Source organism: Sminthopsis crassicaudata, chromosome 6 (genome assembly GCF_048593235.1).
Source record: "Sminthopsis crassicaudata isolate SCR6 chromosome 6, ASM4859323v1, whole genome shotgun sequence".
Lineage (NCBI taxonomy): Eukaryota > Metazoa > Chordata > Mammalia > Dasyuromorphia > Dasyuridae > Sminthopsis > Sminthopsis crassicaudata.
Genome location: NC_133622.1, coordinates 196775054 through 196788795, shown reverse-complemented (window position 1 = coordinate 196788795; position 13742 = coordinate 196775054). Strand labels below are relative to the sequence as shown.

Below are 13742 nucleotides of genomic sequence, written 5' to 3'. Positions count from 1 at the left end.
CTCCAAAGCAATCATATTCATCATTTCTCATTGTACCAAAAAATTGTAGTTACCACAGTTTGTTCAGACATTTTTCAATTGAAAGAAGCAATATATAAAACAGAATATGGTTACAGCAGGATGACCAAGTGCTTTATATTTTTTAACCTAAAACAGCAGAAGTTCTCATGGAAATTTTCCATAGTTTTCCTAGTAATAACTCGCTTAATGTTAGCCCTTTTCAGTAATATCAGTTTCCAGGAGATAAATACAATGAGACAGAATCTATTTGCCATTCCTTCTCTTTTGTAATTTTAGAGCAGAGGGGTCATCTTGGAAAATTGCACATTCCTGATAGTCAATTAGCATGAGTTAAATAATATTTTCAATTGTGAAAAGTGGTCCTTTGCAAAGCCAAGCATCAAAAATCAGATTATGTTTCTTTCAAAGGGATTAACAAAGGTAGTTATTTTGCAGAACATCATTTAAACATTTGGATACAGTCTCTGCATATATTTTAGAAAGGTTCCTACTTTGCAGAATAGTATTTATACATTTGGATATCATCTATTCATGTATTTAGAAAAGGTTTTTATCCTCTTCGCTCCCACAAGCCTTTAAAAATTGTCACACTGGCAAAATTCTCAAATCACATATTGCTGGTTGGTCCAGTTGGCCTACTTGAAAAAATGGGAAGAGGGGCAGCTAAGTGGCGCTGTGGGTAGAGCACCAGCCTTGAAGTCAGGAGGACTTGAGTTCAAATTTGACCAGAGACACTTAACACTTCCTAGCTATGTGACCCTGGGCAAGTCACTTAACCCAACTGCCTGGGGAGAGGAACATGGGGGGGGGGGAGAGGATCAAATTTCTTTTCCTCTGTTTTGCTTATAAAGCTTGCATACTAACAAAACATGGGAATCATAGAGTAGGAGGGCATATAGAATATGGTCAGTAAATGTTTCCTGAGTACATCAATAGATGTATCCAAAGCTTAGACCTATATTCTATTTTAATTTCCTTCTCTTCTGTTAATAGGCACTCTTTCCCAGACAGATGTCTAGCAATAACTGCACTGCTGTGACTGAATTCATTATTTTGGCGTTAACAGAGGATTCAGCCCTTTCTGTCATTCTCTTTGTAATATTTTTGAGTGTCTGTACTGTCACCTTAGTCAGTAACCTTATACATAAAAACTAGCTCTCAACTTCACAGTCCAATATACCTTTTCCTCAACCATTTGGCTTTTATAGACACTGCATATTCTTTCTCTGTCACACCTGTTATGCTCAAGAACTTCCTTGTGGACAAAATTCAATCCCTTTTCAAGGGTGTGTGGCCCAATTGTGTTGCGGAGCCTTTGGGACAGCTGAGTGCTTCCTGCTGGCTGTGATGGCCTATGATCGGTATGTGGCCATTTGTAGCCCTCTACTTTACTCCACAAATATGTCTACTAGGGTTTGCCTTCTTTTACTCATCACATCTTACCTGGGAATTTGTGTAAATTCTTCAGTTGCTTTTGGTTGCTTATTGATTCGGTCCTTCTGTGGACCCAATAAGATCAATTATTTTTTCTGTGACTATTCCCCACTTTTGAAGCTTTCCTACTCCCAAAATAATCTCACTGAAATTCTTCCTGCTGCTTCTTCTGGGTTAGTTGTTGTGATCACAATGTTAATTATTGTAATCTCTTATGTCTACATCCTCTTTTCTGTCCTAAAGATAAGCTCCAGTGAAGGGAGATCCAAAGCTTTCTCAACTTGTACCTCCCATCTCACAGCAGTCACTCTGTTCTATGGAACCACTACATTCATTTATATAATGCCTAACTCCAGCTACACAACTGATGAGAACAAAGTAGTTTTGGTTTTTTACATTGTAATCATCCCTATGTTGAAGCCCTTGATATATAGTCTAAGGAACAATGAAATAAAAGGGGCCCTGAAAAAGCTGAGTAGGAAACTTATTTTTTCATGAATTCAACATAAAAGAACAAGTGTTTGTTAAGCATATACTATGTTCCAGGCACTATGTTAGGTTAGGGGATCCAGTGACAAAAATGAAAGTCTCAACCTGTAAAAATATAATAGTCTAGTGACATAATGGTTATGATCAAATAATACAAATAAATAGGCCTTAGAAAAAGTATGTTTTCACTTACTACATTAAGTTTGTGAATTAAAATGTTTAAAAAAGTGCACATGTATAACTTATATGGGATTTCTTGCTGTCTTGGGGAGGGGGAAGAAGGAGAGAAGGAGAAAAATTTGGAACATCAGGTTTTCCAAAGGTCAATGTTGAAAACTATCTTTGAGAGTGTTTTGAAAAATAAAGTACTCTTAAAAATAAATGTTGATTTCAAAGGTCTGAAAATATAGACACAAACATAGACCTTCAACCTGTGCAAAGGAATAGGGAGAGATGTCTTTTCATTATTCTTCTTTGGTCCCATGATTGTTTTGAAAAATCTTGTAGCATTCATTTTCTATTAACCTATGAGAATTGTTCATTCCATTACAAGGGTAAGGAGGAAGGGAAAAAATATAGAGCTTAAAATTTTTTAAATGTTAGAAATATTTGTTTTTGAACATAGTAATAAATTATTTATACAAATATAGTCAGATTTAAATATTTAGAGATATATTAATTGTTCATAGAGGAATATAACAAGACAATTTTAACTTCGTTTAACTACTTTACATACTAAATGCCATCTCAATGAATTATGAAAAATGTTAACTAGAAAAAAATAACAAAAATTTTTTGAATAACAGAAGGCCAAGAATACCAAAGAAATTAATAAAAAAAATAAATAAATGAATATGGTTTAACAGGATGAGATATTAAATTATATTATGTCAGCAATTATCAAAACTTTGTTACTGGTTAAGAAATAGAAAAATGAGTGAATGGAATGGAGTATACATACAATAAATAGAAACAAATAATTATAATAACTTTTTGATTGAAAAAGTAAAGATTTAAGCTTTGGGGAAAATAATTTGCTATTTGGTCCAAACGATTGGGAAAAATGTAAAGCAGTCTAACAAAAATTAGATATAATTCAATATATGACCCAATTTACCAAGGTAAAATTTAAAAGGATGCATGACCTAAATATAAAGATAGATATAAGAAAATTAGGAGAACATGGAACTTATTGTCTATTAGATTTGTGAATAGGAGGAAAATTAATGAATAAGGAAGAGATAATATTGTGTGATGTAAAATGGATAATTTCAATGACTTTAAATTTAAAACTTAAAAAAACCCCAAACCAGGCAAGATTAAAAGGAAAGCAGAAAATTGATAAAACATTTTTACAGATAGATAAAAGTCTTATACTCCAAAAATATAAAGAACTTTATCAAATATATAAGAATATGAGTTATTTCCAAATTGATAAATGGTAAAATGACATTAATAAGCCTTTTATCAATGGAAAAACCAAAATTATATGGTTATTGATTATTCTCTAAATCATTACTTACTGGAGAAATGCAATTTTTAAAAATCTTGAGGTGCCATCTTATACATCTCAGATTACCTGAAATAATAGAAGTGGAAAAATACAAATATTGGAACTAATGTGGACACATTTGGACAGAATACAATCAAGGTGGAACAATGAACTGACACAAATATTTTGGGAAGCAATCTAGAATTAGGCCCCCAAAATTATAACTGTGTGTACTCTTTGACTCAGGAATATCACTATTAGGTCTAGTTCTTAAAGTAATCAGGAAAAAAAGAAAAGAATCTATGTTTTCTAAAATATTTATAGTATCTCTCTTTATAGGGACAAAGAACTAGATACTGAGAAGATCCCCATTAATTAGGGAGCTGATAAACAGGTTGTAGTATGTGATGATGATAGAATATTACTGTATTATAAGAAATGAGGAGCTGATTAATATTGGAAAAACAAAAAATGTATGTAAAATAATGAGTGAAATGAGCTTCAGAATTAAGAAAACATTATTTATAATAATAGCGATATTATCTGAAGAGCAAGCATGAACTAATTCTATTTTATAAATACCCCAATCGACTACAAAGGTCTTATTAAAGAAGATGATATCCACCTCTAGAGAAAGAACTGATTAAATAGATTTATACACAACATAGTTTTACACAAACACATGTACACATCAAATGGTGGCCTTCTCTAGATGAGGTGAGAAGAGAAAGAGAAAGTCAGTGTAGAACTTAAAATTTAACATAAAAAATAAATTAAATTTGAAAATTTTACATAAAATTAAAAAACATATAAAACAAAATATAAATGTATCTTTTACAGACAATGAGGCATAGAGAAGTACTACAAATAACTTGGAAAGACCATCTAATTTAAAGATAGTCTATTTTGCTGTAAAAGTGAGCATAAGTGAGAATGGAAAATATGTTGACAAATTGGGTTCAAGAGTAAGAAAAAAAAAAGAGTAAGAAAAGAAAGAGTTCAAAGATCCATGATATCAGTTTTAAAAACAATTTCATATAACCCTAGAATAGCCCCTTTGGATAATATATCTAAACAAGTCATGAGGTGGTAATCTAAATTTTAGATGGGCTACAACACTCAAATAAAAATGTGTTAAAGACTCTAAAAAGATATATCCCTGATAATTTACCTTACTTTCTCTAAAAATGGGCAGATTGTATTCCCATCTCCTAGACTTTCCCAATCTTTACATTACCCAAGTGTCTTCCTGGTTTCCTGTCACTGGGTGTGTATATTTATATGTCATAATTGAGCTCTACCCATTGAATAGTCCAATTTTTATCTCCATGATTTGACCCTTCCTCCACAAAAGTTGTTAGGATTACTAGGTGAAAATTCAGGTTGTCTGGACAATTACAAGGTGAGAACTCAGGTTGACTTGACAGTTCTCTGGCTCAGACCTGTAAAGGGAGTTTACACCTTAGGAATCCTAGAAGGAGCAAGCTCATTGGTTGAAGTGGTTCTTCCCAGAAGCCCTTGCATTATCCCACGCCCATTCTCTGGGAGGATAAAAAAGGCAACATTGGGCCTGGACAAGCAGTCTGGACTGGGGAAGGACAAGGGCTGGAGGACAGCACTCCAGGAAGAGGAGAAGTCTCTGCATTACATCAGGCCTGACAGGGCTCTCTGCAGGAAGGGAAGTCACTTCTCTGGACAAGAGTTAACAGCAACTGCCTGGAGACAACGGTTCACTACAGGAAGAAGAATCTGTCTGAGAGATTTGAGTAGACACAGCAGATCTCTTCCCAGAGAGCGATCCGGCAGCTTCTGGAGACAACAGCTCGCTACAAAAAGTCATTCAAATGAAATTCTGATAAAAACACTAAAAGCAAAATACAAATATAAATGTGAAGTTTAAGGCAATTGATTAGCAAAGTTCCAATTTGTTGTACCTGTTCTGTGACATGATAGGCTAATAAACCTGCGGATCTTTGTAAGAAAATCCTTTCAAGTTTCTCTGTTTCAAAGACAGAAGGGATAAAACTAAATCATCTCATCATGCTATACAACCTCATATTCCTTTTCATGACTAGGAAGTCTATGATCCTTATCTTCTGACCCTCAACTGACTCAGCATATATCAACTGTCCTTTGGAAAAATCTCCTTGTCATATGTCATAAGTGCTCTTATATTTCAGGGAAATGTTATCAGCAGTCTTGAAAAGACCATTGACACTATTTTTACAAATGGATAATTACCCTCACTGTGAATAATACTTCTGTTCTAGGATGTGCAGTTTTTATTAGTTTGATAAATTGCTTTTAATCAATGTGGATTAAAGCCTGGCCAAAATGAATCTGGTAAGGTGATGAGGATCAATTTTCAAACCCATTCAACATTGTCACAACTACAATTGCCACATACTGATCCCCAAAGAATTGTTGAGAACTTCTATGGCAGATCATACAAATTTGTCAATGTCGCTATCCAATTTGTTTTTCAGTTTTTAAAATGCTGGATGAACATAAAGAAAAATAAATGAAGACCTCTGAGAATTTAGAAAACTTCTCAATTTATTTCCGTATTGGTAATTTTCCCTATCCCAGTGGATTTCACATTATAATGTGAAATTTTAATGATAATTACATTTGCTATTGAGGTGCTCAAGAGGTTATATCCCAAATGCTACAAAATTCCACATAAATATATTGCTGCCATACAAAGGTAATTCCTTGAAGTATAACATTATCATCATCTTGCATCAATAGGTATCTCTGTTGTTCTGCATTTCATTATGAAAATATATGTATGCATTTTTTCATTTTGAATTTCATTCCTTTTCATTTGTAGTTCGTTTCATGGAGAGTTATTTATTTCTCTTGTTATGTCATGGAAACCTTTTTTAGAGGTAGCCAATTAGGGCTAAATCACTTGCTCAGGGAAATGTTAAGTATCTGGGGCCAGATTTGAACTTAGGATCTCCTCTGACTTCAAGACTGGTACTGTATCTACTGTAACATCTAGCTATCTCTCCTCTTGTCACATCAGACTTTACATTGATTTCATTTTTACATAGGGCTGTCTCTCCCTCTGGCTGCCTCTCCTCCTTCCCTTCCTCCCCCCTTCTCCATCTGTCTTTCATTCCTGATTAAAGCCTTCATGTTTATGCTTCCTTATAGTGAAATATAAAGTCAACTATTTGGAAGTGTGCTAGATGCATAGAGAATTACTACACTATATTAGTGAGTAAGTTCTGACCTATCACAGATCATGTATCCCTGCCACAGTAAATACCTGATAGAACATAAGTAGGTAAGAAACCTTTGAGTAAAGATCTTTGTGCATACATAGGTGCATTTATTTCATTTCATACTTACACACACACGTGTGTGTGCATGTATGCTTCTCATTTCTCATTTAAGATAATTTATATTATTTGGAGCTAAGAACCAACAAATGTCAACATTTCAATATAGGTAGGTCTTTAAAAGAAATATCTTAGATGTAAAGATACACCCACATACTCATACATACACATAATAAAGTTGTACTTCCCTTTTTCTCTTATGTATTTTGAAAATGTTTTGCTGCTTTTCCTTCCACTCACTCATGTTTCTCTCTATCCACTTAGCTGCCTGGCCTGATTCATAGTGGAACCCTATGTATGATCTTTGTATGGTCAAATAAGATACATCAACAGCTTGGCCAAGTCTGAGAATGCAGTGTCTCATTCTGTACCTCTAATCCATCATCTCTCTTCCCAGAAGTGGCAAGTAATATTTCCTCATCAGCCTTTTGAAGACATGATTTGTCATTATTTTCATCCAAATTGTGAGGTCTTCCAAAATGGTTTCCCTCTCATGGTTTTTGTAGTTGTTACATAAATTGTTCTTTTAATTCCACTGAGTTTACTCTGTATCAGTTAATAAAAATGTTTCCATAATTTCCAAAAAAAATCATAATTATCACTTCTTAAAACAAAATAAATTGTCACTTCTTTACTATTTCAGTTTGCTCAACCTCAAATAGAAAAAAGCAACATGTAAATGAGATATGGTTACAAGAGGTTAAAAAAAAAAACTTTGTATGTCTAGCAATAGCATAGCTTCCTATGGGAAACTTCAGGCTACCTATATCTAGCATAATGATAGCCCTTTTCAGTAATGCAAAGTTCCAAGAGCAAAGTAAAATCAGACAGAATTCAGATTTCTATATTCCTCCTCATTTGTGATTTTAAAGCACAAGGGTCTTCTTGGAAACAAGGGCTTTCCTCATAGTCAATTAAAATGAGGTGGATAACATCTTCAGTTGTGGTAGGTAGTTTTTCAAGAACTCAGGTGTCACAAAGCAGTGTCCTTTTCTTTGGAAGGAATTAACAGTGGCTACTAGTTGGAAAAACAGCATATTTGGATTTAATCTCTGCATATTTTAAAGAAGAGTTTCTGTGGCTGAAATTCAACTATTTTCTTCACTCTTAGATGTTTTTTCCACATTATCAAGATGACAAAATTGGAAAATATTAAAATAGTGTTAATCCACAGAGAAGAATTTGGAGGCAAAAAATTTATTAATCTCTGTAACATGCCATGGTGCATAGGAGCAAAGTAATGGAGTAAGATTGTATGTTAGGCATGTAGGAAGTAACCAGTGAATGTTTCCTGAATACAAATTCAATATCTTACATATTCTTCATTCTATATTCTATTTTAATTTCCTTCTCTTCTAATAGGCACTCTTTCCAAGACTGATGTTTGGCAATAACTGCACTGCTGTGACTGAATTCATTCTTTTGGGGTTAACAGATGATCCAACCCTTCGTGTCATCCTCTTTGTGTTATTCCTGGTTGTCTATGGAGTCACATTAATTGGTAACCTTACTTTAATCATATTGATCAGAATTAGCTCCCAGCTTCATACTCCAATGTACCTTTTCCTCAGTCACTTGGCTTTTGTGGATATTGAAATTTCCTCATCTGTCACACCTCTCATGCTCATGAATTACCTTAAGGACATAACTTTAATCACTTTGCCAGGGTGTTTGACCCAATTGTGTTGGGGAGCCACCTTTGGGACAGCTGAGTGCTTCCTGCTGGCTGTGATGGCTTATGATCGGTATATGGCTATCTGTAATCCCCTACTCTACTCCATCAAGATGACTCCTAAGGTCTGTACTCTATTACTCATCACATCCTATGTGGGTGGTTCTTTGAATGCTTGGATCTTTACTGGTTGCTTATTGAATCGGTCCTTCTGTGGAGCCAATAAGATCAATCATTTTTTTTGTGATTATTCACCACTTTTGAAACTTTCCTTCTCTGAAGATAATCTTGCTGAAATTCTTCCTCCTGCCTCTGCTGGATTAATACTTATGATCACAGTGTTCATTATCATGATTTCTTATGTGTACATCCTCTTTTCTGTCGTGAAGATAAGTTCTACTGAGGGGAGATCCAAAACTTTCTCAACTTGTACCTCCCATCTCACAGCAGTCACTCTGTTCTATGGTACCCTTATTTTAATTTATGTGATGCCTAAGTCTAGCTATTCATCAGATGAGAATAAAGTGATTTCTGTTTTCTACAGTGTAATGATTCCCATGTTGAATCCCCTAATCTACAGTTTAAGGAATAATGAAGTAAAAGAAGCCCTAAGGAAACTGATTAATAGGAAAGATTTTTTTTCATGAATTCAGCTGAATACAAGTATTTTTCCCATTTATTTTAAACATTCTTTTATTTTACAATTTTGAGCTTCAAAGTCTCTGTCTCTCTCACTCTCTCAAAACCACTGAGAAGGCAAGCAATATATCAATTATACAGTTGAAATAATGTAAAACATATTTCCATGTTATTTGTATTTCAAAAAAAGCAAGAAAAAGAAAATTCAAGAATTATACTTTAATTTGCACTAATGATTCATCTATTTTCTACTTTTACTACAGGAATTCTTTGAAATTATCTTAGATCATTGTTCTGATCAGAATAGCCCCATCTTTGGTAGAAGGTCATTAATACAACATTATTGCTACTGTTCACAATGATCTGTCAGTTCTTACTTCACTTTACTTTAGTATTAATATACAGTTCTCATATTTTTCTGAAGCGACCCCTTTATCATTTCCCAAAGCACAATAGTACTCCATAACAATCATATACCACAATTTGGTCAATCATTTCCCAATTGATGAGCATCCTCTTTATTATCAATTCTTTGGTACAATGAAAAGAGTTCTATAAATATTTTTGTACATATAGGTCCTTTTTCTTTTCCTTTCATCTCTTTTGAAAACAGATTGGTACTAGTATAACTGAGTCAAAGGATATACACAGTTTTATAGCCCTGTGAACATAGTTCCAAATTCCTCTCTAGAATTCCATCAACAGTTCGTTAGTATATCTAATTTTCCATCATCCTCTCCAACATTTATTATTTCTGATAGGTGTGAGGTGGTTTCTCAGAGTTGTTTTAATTAGCATTTTTCTAATCAAAAGTGATTTACAGCATTTCTTCACATGTCTAAAGACAACTTTAATTTCTGCTTTGATTTCTTCTTCTGAAAACTGCCTATTTTTGCTCTATGACAATTTGTCAATCAAGGAATGGCTCTTATTTTTTTAATATAAATTTGACTTGTCTAAACTCAGTATATATTTGAGAAATTAGGTCATTATTACAGAAACTTAATGTAAAAGTTTTTTATCTTACATGTCTGTGTACCCTTTTTAGTGCAATATAGTTTCCCTAATAATCTATTAATTGTCTATTTTTGCTTTTGCTTTATCTGTGATCTCGATTATTATCCTTGCCTTTTTTTACATCAGCTGTAACATATTAGATTATGCTCCAGTCCTTTATTTTAACTCAGTATGAATCTTTCTATTTCAAGTCTCTTGTGTAATATATGTGTATATATATATATATACATATATGTATATGTGTATATATATAATTGGATTCCAATTTTTAATTCATTCTGCTATCTAAATAGCTGAACTCATCTCATTTACATTCACAGTTTAACAGCATAATTCCATTTGTTTCATTTTCATCTGTTTGTTCTCCCTCTCCCTCTTCAAAACTCTATTTTGCTTCTAAATATTGTTCTAAACACAAAACCTGACTTTTAAAGAGTTTGTTTCTTTAGTAAAGTTTTATATTTTTTTCTATTTTACCAATTCTAGTTTAAAAAGACTTCTTACCTTCAGTGAATTTTGAATCTCTTACCATGTGGCAAATTTGATTAATAAGATTTTAAGTTATTTTCTTCAGTATTTTTTGTGCTTCTTTACCAAGCTGTAAATTATCTTTTCATAATTTTCTTGAATCACTCATATATTTTTTAATTTTTCCTCTACAAGTTTTTTTCATATATATTTAACTCTTCTAAGTATTCTTGTTGAATTTGGATACAGTTAGCAGTTTTCTTTGAGACTTTATAGCTGTTTTCATATTATTGACTCCTAATATTGTCTCTTTATCATTCTTGACACTTTAGTAGCCTTTTTGTTGTTTTTGTTTGCTTATTTTTCCAGCCTATTTCTTCATTTAGAATTCTATTATAATGTTGTCCTCTGCTCACCGGGGAAATGGGAGGTTGTAATTCAAATGCTGCTAAACTTAACATAAATACAGAGCTAACATGCAAGAGAGTTCCTTGGGAGTACAAAATCATTTTCTTGTATCAATAACTATTGATGTTATTCTTAATTTTGTTATGAAAATATTTAGACATAATTTTTATTGGTTGTTTATTTCAAAGAGACTGTTTATTCCTCTCACCATGCCAGATTTTGTACTGATTTCTATTTTACATGAAGCCTAAATACATCTCTATCTCTGTCTCTCTGTCTCTGTCTCTGTCTGTCTGTTTCTCTTCTCCTCCCTCCCCTTTTAAATGACTAAGATTCATTCCTGACCTGGCTTTTCATGTTTCTGGTATCTTCTAGTGCCATATAAAATCAAAGAAGTAGTTATATGCATAAAGCAATGTTAGTAAGTAAAATTTTAATCTGTCACAGATTATATTATACATCCTGAAACCTTGCTACAAACAGTAAATAGCAGATAGATCATGATTAGGTAAGGTAAATTAGGTAAAGGTCTTTATGTATTCACTTCAGGTATTACATTTCTTCATTTCTCAAATAGAGGCTTTGGATAGAGGATTTTAATTCAAACATTTCTTGCTTGATATAGTGAAAATGGAATTAGACTTGAAGGCAGAAGAACTGGGTTTGAATATCACCTCTGAGTCTTACTGCCAATGACTAATTCTGTGGATAAGTGATTGAACTTCTATTATCCTCAATTATCTCAGTTGTAAAAATAATAATGACACTGTTTTCCTCTAAAAATTGTGGGAAGAAAGTTATTTATGAAATTTAAATTGTCATATTGAATTATTAATATTGTTATCTGTTATTACCAACATGAGACTTGAGATTTACAAAATGTAAAAGTTATTTATGAAATTTAAATTGTCATATTGAATTATTAATAGTTATCTGATTGTTATTACCAACATGAGACTTGAGATTTACAAAATGTAATTTTTGCCTTGCTTTCAAAGAATATTTTGATATATCCATTATGTATAGGCTAAGTCTGAGCAGAATAGAGGAAGAAAAAATTATAAGAGTCTTTTACCTCAGAGAGATTATCTTCTTTTGAAAAGGAAGGAATAAAATATTTATACAAATAGATAAGCAGAAGGTAAGTTGAGGTAGGACACAGATTTGGAAATTAGGCTTCCTGGGAGTAGTACCCACTAGTTGAGGTACAAAGAAGTCTTGAGATTCTGAGAAGCAGAATAGAGAAAGAGCATTTTGAGCATGGAGATGCTCTGTGCAGAGGAACAAAGATGGGGTAGATTTCTGAGTCAGGGGAATAGACAATAGGTTAATTAGGCTAGAATTTGGAATACATGCCTGAGAGTTAAGGGAAATAACTTTGAAGAGGGAGTCTAGATTCAGATTGCACAGGATTCTAACTATCAAGCTAAAAAATTCTTATTTTGTCCTCAAGGCAATAATGAATGTGTTCAAAGCTTAATTAAGTAGAAAACATGTTCAGTTGTGTGCTATAGGAAGATCATTCCTATAGCTTTTTGCAGGATAGTTAGAGGAAGGTGAGACTGAACTTCTAATTAAGAGACCTTTGCAATAATTCAAGTGAGAGGAGATTCAGACTTGAGTTAAAATGGTGGTTGTGTGAGAGACAAAAGAGAAAATGTGCTAAGTGTTGAGGTAGAAGTAGGAAGAATTAGCAGTTGCCTGGATGAGAAAAAGAAGATGGAGAGAAGAGTAGAGATTAATTTCAGGATTGTAGGGCATGGTACCTAAAGAGTGATTGGGCACTTCATGGAATTAAGAAATTATAGAGATAAGTGGTGGTAAGATTGAATGTTAGAGTTGAGTTCTCTGTTAGACTTATTGAGCTCAAAATGCCTCTGGGAAATTCAGATGCAGATATCCAACTATTAATGATATGTGGATTTGAGTTTAGAGTTGAATATATAGATGTGAGATTCATTTGACTGGAGATGTTAATGGCAACAAAAGCTAATAAGTTTGTTGAGAAGGTATAGAAAAAGGTTAAAGGGCTTAGGGACGGTGATAGGATACATGCACAATTAGAAAGCTGCATCTGGATCATGATCTTCCAAAGGAGGCTGAGAAGAAAATGTCAGAAACATAGTAACACCAGGACAGGTAGTAGCATGAAAAAAACTGAAGAGAATATATCCAAGAAAAGTGGATGGTTTACTATGCCACACACTGTAAAGAGACCAAGAATCAAATAATCAACAACCATTAATTAGTACCTATCTTCTATGTATTTAAATGGAGATTACAAAGATATCATTCTTTAAAAATTAAGAAGTTATTGGAAACTTTGTAGAGAAGAGTTTGAGTGGAGTGATGGGGTGAGAAATCAGATTAGAATGGATTAAATTAGTTGGGATAATGGGCAAAGAAGAGATCTTTCCAAACTCCTTTTATGAACAAATATACAGATGACTACCAAGAAAGAGTAAAAATCAAGAAAATAAATTATTGATTCAAAAATCAAATAAAATACTAGTTAAAGAATTACAAAATTATTAATCACAAATGGAGGATTTTTATTACATCAAATTAAAAAGCTTTGGTACAAACAAAATTAATGCAAACAAGATTAGAAGGGAAGTAACAAATTGGGAAAATATTTTTATAGTTAAAGGTTCTGATAAAGGCCTTATTTCCAAAATATATAGAAAACTGACTCTAATTTATAAGAAATCAAACCATTCTCCAATTGATAAATGGTCAAAGAATATGAACA

General features: G+C 32.9%; 1 protein-coding gene and 1 pseudogene across 1 annotated transcript; both read left to right on the top strand.

Annotated features, from left to right (window-relative positions):
* The first annotated feature begins 1032 nt into the window (after positions 1 to 1032).
* Positions 1033 to 1953, top strand: LOC141545833 (olfactory receptor 5p57-like; annotated as a pseudogene).
* Positions 1954 to 8166: 6213 nt separating this feature from the next.
* Positions 8167 to 9105, top strand: LOC141546289 (olfactory receptor 5p57-like). Its single transcript, XM_074273986.1, has one exon. The coding sequence runs from the start codon at positions 8167 to 8169 to the stop codon at positions 9103 to 9105; it is 939 nt and encodes a 312-aa protein (XP_074130087.1).
* Positions 9106 to 13742: the final 4637 nt, after the last annotated feature.

Bases quoted from the DNA above. Each gene is read 5' to 3' on its own strand.
- LOC141546289 (XM_074273986.1), top strand. From the start codon at position 8,167: ATGTTTGGCAATAACTGCACTGCTGTGACTGAATTCATTCTTTTGGGG.